We start from the raw sequence: 16,743 nt of genomic DNA, 5'->3' as shown, positions 1-16,743 counted from the left end.
CAACATCTGTTGTTTGTGGTCTTTTCGACGATAGCCATTCTGACAGGTGTGAAGTGGCATCTCATTGGGTTTTGATTTGCATTTCTCTGATGATTAATGATGTTGAGCTTCTTTTCATGTCTCTGTTGGCCATCCATATGTCTTCTTTGGAAATATATCTATTCATGTCTTTGGCCCATTTTTTGAGTTGTTCGTTTTTTGATATTGAGTTGTATGAGCTGTTTATATATTAATATACTGATATTAGCTGTTAATATACTGATATTAATCCCTTATCAGTCATATCATTTGCAAGTATTTTCTCCCATTCAGTAGGTTGTCTTTTCATTTTGTCCATGGTTTCCTTTGCTGTGCAAAAGCTTTTAAGTTTAATTAAGTAGAAGGTACTTAAAGAACAGAGTTAATTAATTCATTGTATCTTGGACTTCAGGTACATAGAAGTGGATTCGTTATGCTTAGATTATAACCCATTCTCAGTACTGGTTCATATATAGTCCACTCCAGTAATTTTGGTAAAGGTGGGGTAGGGGAACTTTTCATTTTTTATTTTTTGCAATTCAATGATTTTTCATAGATTTGCACAACCATCACCAAAATCACTTCTAGAACATTCCATCACCCCAAACAAGCCCTGTACCCATTAGCAGTCACTGCCTATTTCCTCCCCTACATCCCCAACCTAGGTACCAGTAACCCACTTTCTGTCTGTTTGTACCTATTCTGGACATTTTGTATAACTGAATCATACAGTATGTGGTATTTTGTGACTCACCTCGTTTACTTAGCATAATGTTTTCAAGACTCATCCGTGTTGTAGCATGTATCAGTACTGCATTTATTTTTATTGCTGAATAAAATTCTATTATATTTCTCTTTTTTTTTTTTTTTGCGGTACGCGGGCCTGTCACTGTTGTGGCCTCTCCCGTTGCGGAGCACAGGCTCCGGACGCGCAGGCTCAGCGGCCATGGCTCACGGGCCCAGCCACTCCGTACCGGGGCACGAACCCGTGTCCCCTGCATCGGCAGGCGGACTCTCAACCACTGCGCCACCAGGGAAGCCGGATATATCTCATTTTATTTATCCATTCATTAGTTGCCAGACATTTGGGTTGTTTCCATTTTTTGACTATTATGAAGAATGCTGCTGTGAACATTCATGTACAAGATTTTGAGTGGACGTATGTTTTCATGACTCTTGGGCATTTACCTTGGAATGGAAACGCCGTGCCATATGGTAATTCTATGTTTAAACTTTTGAGGAATTGCCAAACTGTTTTCCAAAGCAAAGTATATGAGGGTTCCAGTTTCCCCGCATCCTCACCAGCACATATTGGTCAAGTTGACACATGAAATTAACCATCACAGTCTACTGCATTAAGCTTGCAGGGGTGTGGGTCGGCTGCCTTCTATACTGAGAGATGGGTGGAATGATGGTCTGGGGTAACCATGTGGTTCTAGGTCATGTTCGTATCTGAATTGGCTATAAAAATGGGACAGTCAAGGTGGCACTTTAGGGTATGACTCTAACACCTTCAATATTCTGTGCTAGAACTTCCTGAAAAGCTGATTTTCTCCCACTCTCTGCTTAATCCACACCATTAAGGCAACAAATTTAAGGCAAAGATTGTCCACATCCTTAGTGGCACCCCAACTCCAACGTGGCGTTATGAAATCAGTTGAATGCATGATAAAAAAATAAGAGGAAAGGATTTTAGAAGCATCACTTGAATCATTTTATCTGCTTAAGGGACAAGGTTATTACCTGATACAATTAAGTTAAAAGTGAGATTACTATTGTGGAACAATATGTAATTTGCCTAGAAATCAAGAGATGATGTCAGGGTCTTGTACCTCAGATACCTGAAAAATGTTCAGTGCTTGTCTTTTACATTTTAATGTACAATGGCTTTCTATTCATTTCACCCAGGCACACCAACCGGTGACTCACAGATAGGAGGCTCCTTTGCTCCAGGTCTGCTCTCAACCTACCTGTGTCAACAAGAGACTGCCAGGCAGTTAAGAGCAATGAAACTTGTGAAGACAAAATGATCTCTTAGAAAAGCCTTCTATGGGAAATGAAATCAGTGTCTTGAAGAGACATCTGCACTCCCGTGTTCATTGCAGCATTATTTACAAAAGCCAAAATAGGAAAACAGCCCAAGTGTCCACTGATGGATGAATGGATGAAGAAAATGTGATATATACACAATGGAACATTACTCAGCTATAAAAAAAGAAAGAAATTCTGCCACTTGTGACGACGCAGATGAACGTGGAGGACATTATGGTAAGTGAAGGAAGCCAGGCAGAGAAAGACAAATACTGTATGATCTCACTCATATGTAGAATCTAAAAAAAAAAAAAAAGCTGAACTCATTGAAACAGAGTAGAATGGTGGTTGTCAGGGTCTAGGGGGTGGGAGAAATGGGGAGATGTTGGTCAAAGGGTACAAACTTTCAGTTATGAGATGAGTAAGTTCTGGAGACCTAATGTGCAGCAGCATGGTGACTACAGTTAACAGTACTGTAAGGTATGCTTGAAATCTGCTGAGACAGTAGATCTTAAGTGTTCTCACCACCAAAAAAAAAAAAAAAGAAAAAAGAAAAGATAAAGAAAAGGTAACTACATGAAGCGATGTGTTCATTAACTTGATTGTGATGTGATAGTCATTTCACAATGTACCTGTGTATCATCACATAGCACACTTTAGATATATACAATTTTATTTGTCGATTATACCTCAGTAAAGCTGGAAGGGAAAAAAAGAAAAGCCTTTCTGTGGGCATTCTAGTTGTGAAGTACCCATGGTCCAGAGGAGAAGCTTCACAGAGAGCAGATGAGAGGTGGCCTGGGGTGGTGTGCGGTGGGGTGAGGACTGGCTTTCAAAGGGCGCAGGAAAGGGCTTCCCTGGTGGCGCAGTGGTTGAGGGTCCGCCTGCCGATGCAGGGGACGCGGGTTCGTGCCCCGGTCCAGGAAGATCCCACATGCCGCGGTGCGGCTGTGCTCGTGAGCCATGGCCACTGAGCCTGCGCGTCCGGAGCCTGTGCTCCGCAACGGGAGAGGCCACAACAGTGAGAGGCCCGCGTACAGCAAAAAAAAAAATAAATAAAATAAAACAAAGGGCGCAGGAAAATTCTGGAGTTATTTGATGGAGGTGATGGTTCCACAGACTTATCTGAAACTCATCAAGTTGTACATTTAAATATATACAGTCCATACTTCATCAATCAAACCTCAATAAATCTAAAAGATTTCAGAGGGGGAAAAAAGACTTAAAAATCTTACAGACCTCTTATCATCTGCACTTAAGGTATTTGCCAGGAACCCCATCTTGACTTACTGTCAAAAGCCTGGTTGAACTGGGTGATATCTGAGAAGGTCAGGCCAAGGGAATACTAACCATCCATTTGCTCATGTTCCAATCAGCAAAAGTAAAATGTTTGGACCACATAAGCCTGGTGCTTCATCGAAATGTCCTCACTTTCTCATAATGTTCTCAATTATTTTTAGTCAAAATTTGATAATGTGAATATTATTTTTTTGCAAAAAATAAAACAGAAACAAGAAAGGAAGGGGAAAAGGAAGAAAGAAGGAAATTTATGATAGCTAGAATAATGGTCCTTCAAAGATGCCCACATCCTAATCTCTGGACCCTGTGAATATGTTACCTTACATGGCAAAGGGGAATTAAGGTTGCAGATGGCATTAAGATTGTTGATCAGCTGACCTTAAAACAGGCAGATTATTTGGATTATCCAACAATCCAATTACCACTGCTAGGCCAAATGTAATCCCAAGAGCCCTTAAAAGTGGAAGCAGGCGGGACTTCCCTGGTGGTGCAGTGGTTAAGAATCCGCCAAAGCAGGGGACACAAGTTCGGGCCCTAGTCCGGGAAGATCCCACATGCCACAGAGCAACTGTGCCGGTGCACCACACTACTGAGCCTGTGCTCTAGAGTCTGCGAGCCACAAGTATTGAGCCCACGTGCCACAACTACTGAAGCGTGCGCACCTAGAGCCCGTGTTCCGCAACAAGAGAAGCCACCGCAATGAGAAGCCCAAGCACCGCAACGAAGAGTAGCCCCCGCTCGCCGCAACTAGAGAAGGCCCGTGCACAGCAACAAAGACCCAACGCAGCCAAATAAATAAATTTATTTTTAAAAAAAACAACAACAGTGGAAGCAGGAGACAGATGTGAGTATGCAGAAAGGCACAGAATGGTGCACAGAATTGCTGGCTTTGAAGACAGAGGACATGGCCGGGAGCCGGGGGATGTGGGCACCCTCTAGAAGCATGAGCGTCCCCTAGAGCTGCCAGAAGGAACACAACCCTGCCAACTCCTTGATTTTAACCCAGTAAAATCCATTTCGGACTTTTGGCCCCCAGAACTATGAGATAATAAACCTGTGTCGTTTTCAGTCACTAAGTTTGTGGTACTACATTACGATAGCAATAGAGAACTACTACAGAATCCTTCAAGTGAGGTAAAAATAGCACTGGCTTCAGTTATTCACACAGTCATTTAACAAATATTCAAAACCTTCCCTGGGCAAAGCATTGTGTTGGGAACAGAGTAGGTATACGTGGAAATGAAATCTGTACCTGGTACCCACGAATGCAAGAGCCAGGCAACAGTTAGATACCGGGGAAAGCGCAGGGAGAGGTACCACCCAAGATGGGACAAAGAATAAGGGATTTTCGGTCCCCTTTAGCTGAGAACACTTGCAGGGCCCGCCCGACTCTTCCCTCACAAACTGTCATATTTTGCGGTCCAGCCTTGGGTGAGGGCTTTTTTCATCACTTCTCCCCTATCTCAGAGAAATGGAAGATACTTCCATTCCCACCTGCATCTTAGGTTTCGGGTCCTTTCCTCCAGCTATAAACGTGCCGAGAGCATTAGCGAACCTCAGCCAAAGCTGGAAACTACAGCCGGCCACGAGAGTGTGCACGTGAGGTGACTGCAATTTTTTTTTTTTTTTCCTGCCAAACCAGAATTAGCCGGTATAGGAATGAACGAGCATGGAGATTTGAAATTGCACGGATTGGAAGGAAGCTCAGGTTAGGTTCGGGCACCTCCAAACGCACCCTTTTTAAAACCACACGGACTGAGGCCTCGAGCTCCAAGCTCCACAAAACGGAGCTGGCCCGGCAGCGAGCGGCAGAGGCGCCGGGAGCCCGCACAGCGCGCCGAACCGGGCGGAGCGCAGAGCCGCGGGCACCGGCACCTCCAGAATGATAGGCGACGTTGCCACAAATCTCTCCGCCCAGCCGCTCAGGGGGCTCCGAGGGAAACAGCAAGTTCGGGGATCGGGGCGGGGAGCCCAGTGAGGCCGCCGCCCCGAGGGCTGCGGACAGTGAGTATCCCGGGCCGCGCTGCATCGCGGGCCCGGGGATGGAGCTGCGCCGGGGGCATCTTGGGCTGCGGTGGCCGCTGCGCCCTAGCCGCCCGGGAAGCGGCGGTGCGGGCCCGGGGCCTGGTAGGGGAAGGCGTCCAGAGGGTCGAGGGCAGGGCTGAGCAGAGGCGCGGTGGTCCCGCCCAGGCCGCCCGCCGGGGTGCTACGGAACCGCTGGCGAGGCCACCTCGGGGCGGGCGGGCGGGCGCGCCGGGGCGGAACGTGGGCACGCGCCGCGCTCCCACTGCGGCCAGGGCCCCGCGCGCGTCGTCCAGGGCGCACGGCGCCCCTCGGAATACCCGCCCGACCCCAGAGGCGCGCTGGTTACCGCGTCCAGCCTTACTCCCGCCTCCTCTCCCGGCCCGCGTTAGCCACTCGAACTAGCAGTGCTGGGGCGGAGAGGGGGAGACCCGGGCGGGGGCGGGGCGGCTGCGGGACTTCTGGGGGTGCGGGATGCCTCCCCGCGCAGGCCGCCGGGACTGCGATCGGCCTCGCTTCCCTGCGGAGCTGGCGAGTTCCGGGCGCGCGGGTTGCCCGGGATGGGGGCCAGGGGTCTCGGGGTACCGGGGAAGGGGGAGCACACAGCGCCCGGGAGGGGGCTCCGGGGCGGCGGAGGCGGCGCTCGAGAGATGAGGGTTGGCGCGGAGGCCGGATCGCCGTGGGCCAGCCCAGGGCGTGCGGACGCTTGTACCCCAGAGCGGTTCTGATCAAGGCCCCTTGGGGAGGAAAGGAGAGACTGAAATGGGGCTAGGGACCCGGAGCGGCCATTTCGGGGCTAGACGCCGCCAAGGCCACTGACGGTGTTTTAGGAGCTCAATTCTGCTTGCCAATTAATTAAGCCGTTTTCCTTCTGCGGAAAAGTTGATCCAGGCTCTCATTAGCAAGGATGAGTAAGGGTTATTATTGGGCATTAGAAAAATTCCTTTTCGCCTTGCCTGGCGCGTGTGTGTGTGTGTGTGTGTGTGTGTGTGTGAGAGAGAGAGAGAGAGAGAGAGAGAGAGAGATAAAATAGGCTTTGGAATCCCTCAGGCCCGAGTTCAAATTTGGCCTCCACCACCGGGTAGTTTAACCTCTCTAAGCTGCATTGCCCCCATTCTACAAATAGCCTCAATTTCCTCATCTGTAAAATGGGGCATTAATACAACTGGACAGCATCGTTGTGGAGAAGCCGTTAAGCACAGTTCCTGACCCATAGAAGGCATTTATATTTTTAGTTCCCCCTGATACAGCGTGAACCTAGATAGGGTTCCCCGTTTCTCTTGCTCTGTGGTCTCTGCACAGCTCAGCTCCCCAGCCTTGGCTGCTCCAGCCTCTTCAGCCTGTTGGCCTCAAGTGCGCCCTCTAAAGGCTCAAGATGTCCAGTGCGCAGCCGGTCTAGAGGGCAGATATCGACAGAGCCAAATTACAGATGTGCCCGCCCCACGCCCACGTCTAATGAAGAACCTGCTACCAACATACTCTGTCACCTTTGGGGAAGATTGTATTTTTAATTTTAATTGGGCGCTTTCCCCTTTACCGCTTATTTACAGTGAGCTCACCACATTGTAACATAATCAACAGTAGCCAAATTAAAAAGCAATGAATTGGGCTTCCCTGGTGGCGCAGTGGTTGAGAGTCCACCTGTCGGTGCAGGGGACATGGGTTCGTGCCCCGGTCCGGGAAGATCCCACATGCCGCGGAGTGGCTGGGCCCGTGAGCCATGGCCGCTGAGCCTGCGCGTCCGGAGCCTGTGCTCAGCAACGGGAGAGGCCACAACAGTGAGAGGCCCGCGTACCGCAAAAAAAAAAAAAATCAATGACTTGCTTATAAAACTTGCTCCCCTAACAGAGTTGTGGAAAATTTAATTTCGTTTTAATCTCTGAAACACTCGAACAGGCTATATAGTATTTTCACTTCTGCCAGTTACCAGGTAAATAGGTAGCTGACCTCCATGTCATAGCCTGCGTGTGTTACTTCATTTCCCCCATGAATGGTTTCTCTGTCACCGGTAGTAAACTCACTTTAGGGAAGAATGGGGAGTTGACTGTTGATCCCATAATCTTCCATAATCTTCCCATTTCCTTCCTTCAGCTTCTTCAGTGCAAGGCCCTAACGTTATGTGCAGAGCTTCCATTCTAGGTGAGCCCAGAATGGGTTACATTTCACACGTCAGTCCTTAGCAGAAACCCCACGCTCACTGCTCCACTTCCCCCAGTGTCCCACACGTGTTGTCATTTTGCATGTGTGTCAGTGTGTGGAAAAGATGGGGGAGCTTGAAGACCGTATGGTGGAGAAAGACTTGGAGCCTGGCGAGAAGTGGCCCAGAAACCCTTCCTGATTCTCCCTCTCTCTCCGGGTGCAGAGGAGGGTCCTAATGCTCAAATGATTATTTTGTATCTTATTACATAAATGCTGAAATGCTAAAGCAGACTTGGGGGTGAGGGGACAGACGTTTATTCTTCTGTTGCCTTTTGTTTGTTTTAGTTAATCTGGCTGTACAGTCAGATAACTCTGATTAGTCAAAACAGGAATGACTTTTAGAGAGATTTGGGTGTGAAACGCAGACAACCCCGTTGCCTGGAAGATCTTCAGGGACCTCCTGCGGATCTGATGGAATTTTGCTTTACCCACCCATAGGCTCCATCTGATACTATTTTCTACAGGCACAGTTGTGCCTCTTTTTTTTGTTTGTTTCTTTGTTTTTTACAGTTGTGCCTCTTGAAGAAAACTTTTCCATTAAACGCCATTTAACGTCATTTCTTTATGAACAGATAAACTGGAAATGTCAAGAGCAACTCAATGGCAACTGCGTCTCTTAACCCATAAGATAAATAATTCAGTGAAAATATAAAGTTCTTAACATTGCTTAGCAAAGTGCTTGCTATTTCAACTCATAAGTTGAAAAAAATATGACTTTTGTATTATTATTATTTCAAAGTCTTTCTTACATGTAGGTGGGCTTTAGGAAAATGCCAAGTTGTGTGTTTTATCTCATTAAACACAGATTGTAAAACAATGTTATTATTATTCATCTAAGCCAGTCACACCCCTTATCAAGCTGCCTGGTTCTCCTCTTTCTGGCTCCTTGGGATTCTGTGTACAACTACCAGGGGCGAAGGGAAGACAACCATCAGACTCCACTTCGGAACCCTATCTAGCTTCATCCTCCTGGAACTTTTGACAGGGTAGCTCGGTTATGGGCTGTGAGCTTTAGAGAGCAAGGGCTATCCCATCCCTTTCTATCGCCAGGCAGACTGTCCTCTCACGGGGGGAGAGGAGGGTGGTGGGAAACACACACACAAGCCTACAGCCCAATGTAGACTAGACTTCCCAAGGGAAGTGGCTCTGAATTGCCACTAATCTACTGTAGGCAAGTAGCTGAACCAGATGATGTTTAAGAGGTAGAGAGAGGGGCCTTGACTTTCTTATAATAAAGTTAATATACGTTTATTTAGAATTTTTTACCAAAGAGATAAAGAAGAGGAAATTACTTGGAAGACAATCGTCCCAAGAATAATCTCCATCAACATTTTAGTTTCACTCCAGTCTTTTTTTCCTACAGATACATATTTTTAACAACAACAACAACCAAAAAGGAATTATTTCATGTGCCCCATTTTGTGACCACCTAGTATAATTCAACCTTAGCGTGACCTTCTTTCTCTGTCTTCAAAGAGCCCGTACAGTTTTATCTTTGATGGTGCACTTGCATTGCATGGCTATACCATGATTGACTGATTTAACATGTACTCTAATGTTGGATATTAGAGATGTTTGCAGGGGTTTTTTTTTTTCCTCATTATTTCAAGGTTTCACTATTAGAATTTAGTTGAATCTTGAAGGATGAGCAGAAGAGGACCAGGAGATTAGAAGGAGAGAAGTATGTTCCCGAAAGAAGAGAAGGTCATGCACAAAAGCTTGAGAGACTGTGCCAGGTTCAGGGAGCTGCAGGTGCTTCCATGGGGCTGGAGAGCAGAATGCAAAGCTGAGGAACAGGAGAAGGGACCTGGCAGAGTGGCAGATAACGCGAGGGGAGAGCCTGGAAGCAGACAGGGCAGTTTGGACTTAATCCTAAAGATAACTCGACCAGGTGGGGAAGTTACATGGTACGATAGCATTTTCCCATTCCCAGCATCCTCGGTAATGGAGAGGTGAAGGGAAGAACCCAGCAGAGAGCAGCAACATGGGCAGGAAGTGTGGTGGCTGAGCACTGGATATCTGTTTAAGAGACAGAATAATTTAAAAGATGAAAATAACGGGTATGAGAGAAATGAAAAGTCAAGATGAGCCCCAGGACAGATCCATTAAATTGCTCTTCCACTGGCATCCTTGTTTCCTTAGCACCCGTTTCTTCCCAACAAACTCTTAATCTGGGGATTAGCGAACTTTTCTTCTAAAGGGTCAGAGAGTAAGTATACGAAGTTCTGCAGGTCACATAGCCTTTGAAAAGGTAAAAACAAATTCTTAGCTCAGGGGTGTACAGAAAGGGTCTGTGCAGATGGCACAGTGTGCTTCCCTAAAAGAGGCTGAGAGCTGGGCACTTGGGCCACAATTTGCTTCTCTGTCATTTTGTCCACATCACAACACTGCGGAGAAAAGCCGCATGGTTGGAGGTGTTCCGAGTGTATTTGGGACCGTTTTTTACACCACTTTCCTCAAATGATTTTCAGTAATAATCACATGTCATGGTCAGTAATAATCATTATTTTCTGATTTGCTCCTCTGTTTTAAAATTACTTGAAACAAAGAATAGATTTCCATTTTAAAGTCATTTTTCAAATTCATGTATCGACTACAAATTTCACTTTCCAAACCAAAGTTTTTCACCTTGCAGTTTTGGCACTCTGTTTTGCTCTTTTAAATTTTAAACAAAACTAAAGTCTGCAGGTGGGCACATAGAGTGACAAAAGTCAAGTAGCTGGCGTCCTGGTCTTCGTCTCCACCATCACTGTGCTGTCACAGTCCATCTTGAATGTCCTGCTAAAGGCAGTGATGTGTGACACCGCAGGCACTGCAGACCCAAACTGAGCCAAGGTGTGGACCAGCAGTTCTGAACTCTTAGGAACTTACTCTCAAAACAGATATGTGCATTCAGATGGCCAAAAGGCACATGAAAAGATGTTCAACGTCGCTGATAATTAGAGAAATGCGAATTAAAACTACAGTGAAGTATCTCACCTCACACTGATCAGAATGGCCATCATCAAAAATCCCACTACTTACCATCTTTTCTCCATCTACCCCCTGCTTTCTCTAGTCTCAGAGGATGGGTCAGTCTTCCTGATCAAGACCAACCCTGTCCCACCACCTCTGGGATTAGTCATTCTCTCTCTCCTTATCCTCAGTTTTTATGCATACACTCCATTCTCATCCTAAAAAATAAAACAAAACCAGAGACTTCCCCTGACCTGGCATCGTCTCACCTCTAGCTCCATCCAACCCCCTCCTCTTGTTTGAACAACTTGAGAGATAGATCTACGCAAAGCACAGGTCCCATCTTACCTCTTCCTTGTGCAGATGCAGCCACCAGCTATTCATCATGTACAGGGTAAACTCCAAAACCCTTATCTGGCACATAAGGCTCTTCAAGATCTAGCCCCTGGCTCCCTGGTAACCTGTATGCCGTTGTGGTATCCAAATTTCTGTAATCTGATTTCCAATTTTCTAAGCAATTTTCTAGCTTCCCAGGTAAATGCTGGGAATGGGGGTGGATGGAGCGGGTGAAAGTATGTCTTGTATATCAGACGTAAATATCATCATTTTTAGAAGACTCTGTCTCCCGTTGTAAGATCATAAATTGGCCTTCTCCTTTACCAATCTCTCCTGAGTTGGGTTCGTATGAGTCAGTCCCCCTGAGGCTAACCCACTCTAGCTGCATTGAACAAATTGAACACTTGGACCCACAAAACTGAGAACCATAGCCTCTGCCAGGCGCCCACTCACCCACCCCCCCAACAAGGCCAAGCTACCCTGTCTAAGGCCAGGCATCTTCCTTCTCTAACATCTTTGTTGTCACCTGTCAGTTTCCATCTCAATAAGGGACACAAGGCATGGGCTTTGGAGTCAGGAATAGCTGGGTTCAATTCCTGGCTTCCTGTCTAGCTATTATATATACTACCTCCTGGCCATGAGAACTTGGGAAAGGTACTTCACTTCCCTGAGTCTATTTCCATTTCTTTAAAATAGCCATAATAATACTTACATATAGGATGACTGTGAAGATGAAACAGGTTTCATAAAAGCATTTGGTCCTATGAAAAAGTGAGGAGTGTTCCCAAATCTGCATAAGGACAAGATTAATCTAAAGGTCTAACATGATGGTGGGGCCACTTTGGTTCTGATGGGTAGGTAGAACTTTCCAGAAAGATGGAGATTTTTTTGTTTTGATGTTCAATGAAATTATTTGTCATATGTATTTCAGAACATCTTGGAAAATGTATACAAGTCATGAAGACATTGGGTATGATTTTGAAGATGACCCCAAGGATAAGAAGACACTTAAACCCCACCCAGACATTGATGGCGGATGGGCTTGGATGATGGTCCTTTCCTCTTTCTTTGTGCACATCCTCATCATGGGCTCCCAGATGGCCCTGGGAGTCCTCAACGTGGAGTGGCTTGAAGAATTCCATCAGAGCCGTGGCCTGACGGCGTGGGTCAGCTCCCTCAGCATGGGCGTCACCTTGATTGTGGGTATGTTCACATGTGGCCCGTTGTAAAACTGAATAATTATAAAAATGACAGTTCCTCACTGTAAGTAATGTTTTATATTGTTGAAACGTTAGCTATTACATTTTAGTAGATGTTGCTGTTGTTTTTATTGTGGTCAAATGTACATAACGTAAAGTTTACCATTTTAACCAGGTGTGTACAGTTCAATGCCATTGCGCACATTCATCACCACCATCCAGCTCCAGAACTTTTCCCATCTTCCCCAAATAAAACTGCACACATTAAACAATGACTCCTCATTGCCACCGCTCCTCCCAGCCCCCTATCCCTGGCCACTACCATTCTATTCTCTGTCTCTATGAATTTGACTGTGCTAAATACCTCATATAAGTGGGATCACACGAGATTTGTCCTTTTGTGGGATATTCCTATTCGAGGATGGTAAACATTTGGAGTATTTTAAAAATTGAGCATTAGAATTTTTGCCCCTAACTCTGTTTTCTTAACTGTTATAATTCATTCCCTATCATTACAAATCTGTTTAACACATGAATATTTTTAAAAGATAAAAATTTTAGAGAAAACACAGTAAAAGTAAATAATCTTATTTCAGAGCTCTAATGTTTTAAATTTGAAGTATTGATCCTATGTTATTGAAAAATCTATTAAACTGTTTTTAGAAAGGTTACTGATATAGCTAACAGGAGGGAATAATAACATATTCTTGTATTTTGTAGTTTAACCACCTAGCAATCTATGAAAGCAATTCTTATCTAGTTGGAGATACTAAACAAGGAAATTATTATAAATATGATACGTTGCTATGGCTAATGTGTTTCAGTTTGAGAACTAAACAGCTTTTACTGCCAACTGCTATTTAATAAGCACCTATTATATACCAGGTGTTTTCCCTTACATCATCTCATTTAACTTTAATTCTCTCAACAGTACGAGGTAATTACCACTATACCATAAAGCTGTTCAATTCCTTTACTTGAAAGTAAAAGCCATATTTTTACGTATAATTTTCTTTTAATTTAAAGGATTCATGATATATTTTATACTAGAAACATAATAGGCCTCAAATCTCTTCCTAGTATTGTGGGAGTATGCGGATGACAGGCAGATGTGTGTTTGACGAGAGTCTGTGCCTTGTCAGTGATTTCCACATTGGTAATTAATTGCTTGAATTCAATTCAGAGATTTGTTGATCTTGGCTGGTATGCAGCCAATGTTATTTTGGATAATACCAGCGACATTAATAACAGTGTCAGTGCTAATGATAGAAAACAAGGACAGAATGTTATTTCTCAAGATGTGTACAGGGGGTATGTGTTTATCACAAGGAATTATTACTGACCTAGTTTTTAAATTAAATAAGGGCATCATTATGTGTGTGAGAGAGAATTGTTGATACATCACTTTTGCCTATAACTGTAATGAACTGACTCCTCAACCCTGCCTTGGCCTTGTTCAAACCAGGACGGTTTATCATATGAGAAGTGCAGGTAGGTTAACCTCAGTGCAGGGAATTTGCTAGTTTTGTGTTGGATATAATTCTACCTTCTCAATAAGTCCGTAAAGGAAAACTGTGCTTCTAAAATATAGGTTGACCAAAAAGTTCGTTTGGGTTTGGCCATAAAAACCCTAATGAACTTTTTGGCCAGCCCAAATACTAAAAATCCAGTTTTCTTACCTTTTCAAAAATAAATGTTTAGAGGGTAGAACAAGATACTCACAGATTCAATCTAGAAAGTGTGCACATACAGCAAAAAAGAAGATTCAGCCAAAGACCAGGGTATTTGTCCCAATATTTTCCAAACCGTCTAAGAAGGTTGTCTTCGGTGTTACTTTGTGTTTCACAAGTTCTACAGGAATAAGCAATGGAAATCAGTGCTGAAATAATTGGATGTGGTTCTGAGGATGATCCCCCAAATAAGAACACCTAACTCATAGTGGGGATGAAATGTGATTGTCATCTTTAATTAGGAGGTAACTGTGGATTTTGAATTCTGTTTGAGAGTCCTTGATTTCCAGACAGTGGAACTTTAGATTGTAGACTAACCTTTCTTCAGGAAAGGTGTCTGCCAGATAGACATCTTTTGTCTTGCAGCTCAGAAATTATAGCACAGCAAGGCTCATAGTTATGTAAATGAAACGTCTTTTATTCTGTTTATCATGACCCTAAATTGCTATTCATTATCTAAGCTGCTGGTACAGGTGGCGGCAGATACGTTGTTTGCTTGGAAAAGCAAAAAGGAGCTCTCCTTTATTTAGCACTTACTACATGCCAAGTGCGTGTGATGTACATGATCTCATTTGATCCTACAGCAGCCCTGGAGGCCAGACCATCATCTTGATCTCACAGAGGAGAACATGCAACGCTCAGAATCATTAAGTAAATTACTGAAGTTAACTTGTAGCCAGTAAGTGTGGGACAGGCTTCAAACCTGGTCCACTGGACTCTGAAATAGTGTCCGCTATACCACACTGCCTGCCATGACGTTAAATGAGAACTGAAAATATGTTTGAAGTGAATAAATCGTTTTCATTTTCTAATCATTGTAAGGACATGGAGTTACCTCTTTCAAATTTAAAAATTCCATGAATTATGTTACAGAGTTAAAAGCACTCTGTTGGGCAGTGACTTGCACATGGGGAATTCAATTCATTCTTGTTTCATTCTTTGCTAGCATGGATTTCACCAGTTCCTGCAGAAGGTCCCAATTGTTAAAAAAATGTAATCACCTTGGCGGTATCTACAGCAGCCTTTGTGATAGCTCTTGGAGTAATTCTTGGTAGAAGCCATGTAGTTAGGGGTAGCTATAGGCTGCAAAAGGTCATTTACTTGCTAAGTAGGTTTAGAGCAATGGTTGTCTATCTTGGCTACACGTTAGATCCACCTGGGAGCTTTTAAAAACCATGCCTCTCGGGCTGCACCTGGAGCATTAAATCAGAATCTCTCGGGATGGGACCCTAGCATCAGGGCTTTTCTTTAATGATTTTTTTAAAGCTCCTAAGTGACTCCAACAGTCAGCCAAGGCAGAGAGCCATTGATTTATTGCAGGGAAGGGTTACACCAAGAGACCATGTATCCAATGAACTAGCTACTTTCATCCGTGATTGTATGCCAAGGCTCACCTCAGATTGTTTCTCTCCTCACCTGAGCTTTTTTCCAACCTGTGAGATGCTGGGATGGGCAAGAAGTCATGACTTCCTCAGCATGTTCCTGCAGCAATGCGAGACTTTATTATGTGGGAAATGGGCCAAGATTCAGATTCCTTCTGAAGAGGAGAAAGTCTGACAAGGTGTATAATCTCATTCCAAAACAATGAATTCCTCTAAAAAAGTGGGAATCTTAGCCAAAGGACTGCATCTCAATCTTATTTTCCCCTCTCCTTAGACTGGGTGTGGAGTTCTTTTCATTTTGTTGAATGGCAATTCCATCATGGAGATGCCAACTGACCATCAGTAAACAATGCTTAGAAAATGAAACTAAGGATCCGAAACTTTGGGTCTGACTTCGTTTTTTTTTGATAAATCTACATTATGTAACCATGGAGGACTCAGAGCATTTCTGGGGCTGACTTTGCCCATCTGCACATCATAAGTGACTGTAGCTGCAGCACACAGGGTGCCAGAATCAATAAGCTAAAAGCCAGACACCGTCATCATCTTAATGTTCTTCTCAGTAAAGCAAGCAATACTTTCTTTTTGATATATAGAATTCCTCCAGATACGAATATCTGTACTCATTTGGGAATTTTCCCCCTTTGTTCCCCCAAATGCTTCTTAATGCAGTGTTTCATAATCATGCAGCATCACAGAAAAACTTGCTTCTGGGTCCTTTCTGTAATGTGGGAAATATCATTCCACTGAACTGTCATGCATTGACCCTTCATATCTTAAAAGACCTATTAACAGCAAACCAATGAATTATGCATTTTTCTCTTTTTTTAACCCACTCATCTGAGATTTGAAGTGGTGAAGTGACCGTGGGTTTAGGAAAATAAAAATATTTATAGAGAAATAAAAGACACTCTTCAACTTATGGTTTCTGAATTTCAGTTCCCCCCAGTAATTTCCTCAGATGTTTATATCCATGTGCTTAGCTTATATATTGTTTATATCATGTGCTTATTTTATAATATACATAATACAGTATATTTGTATAAGATGTTTACTGTATTAAGTCTATTCTAAGAGGTTTGTCTACTGAATTATTTTCTGTAATACAGCAGGGTTAATTAAATTAGCAAGTCTTTATCTTCTTAGTTTTCAGGATTGGATCCTCTCAAAATCACTAGACAAAAAAAAAAAAATTTATTAGCAGACTGTACCCAACTATGTACATGAATATTGTTAGAATTGTAAAGGACAGTTTTATTTCAGTTTGAACTACAAGAGGAGGCTCCTTAGACTTCAACAAGTTTTTAACCTGAAATAGTCCCACCTGAACATAGGGTTTGATAACTATATAAAGTAATAATGATCAAAAAATAAGATGATGTTTAAAATGCAATGCTGAGTACAGCCTTGAACTGTATTACTAAAATACGGATTGCTATTTGGATAAGGAATCACTGACCCGAAGGCAAGCATTAAGCTTCAATGACATCAGAAGCTGCCACAAAATCAGGAAGGAAACAAAGAGGTTGACGAAAACTAGAGCGTCATATAAAGTAAGCAATGAGAAAGTGT

The 16,743-nt window shown here is 43.8% G+C and overlaps 1 protein-coding gene across 3 annotated transcripts in view; it reads left to right on the top strand.

Moving 5' to 3' along the window:
* Nucleotides 1-4,969: 4,969 nt before the first annotated feature.
* The window catches only part of SLC16A14 (solute carrier family 16 member 14), a 29,341-nt gene continuing 17,567 nt past the window's right edge, over nucleotides 4,970-16,743 (top strand). The window contains exons 1-2 of one of the 3 annotated variants that reach the window (XM_079924882.1): nucleotides 4,970-5,352; nucleotides 11,792-12,063. In XM_079924882.1, coding sequence (XP_079781008.1) covers nucleotides 11,805-12,063 — 259 coding nt within the window. In that variant the 5' untranslated portion in view covers nucleotides 4,970-5,352; nucleotides 11,792-11,804. Of the gene's footprint in view, nucleotides 5,353-11,664; nucleotides 12,064-16,743 lie in introns of those variants that run through there. The other 2 variants (XM_079924883.1, XM_079924881.1) reach the window with 2 other exon arrangements.

This window comes from Stenella coeruleoalba (assembly GCF_951394435.1).
Source record: "Stenella coeruleoalba genome assembly, chromosome: 6".
Taxonomy (NCBI): Eukaryota; Metazoa; Chordata; class Mammalia; order Artiodactyla; family Delphinidae; genus Stenella; species Stenella coeruleoalba.
Note: the sequence above shows the minus strand (reverse complement) of the source record. Positions and strands in the feature narration are given on the sequence as shown.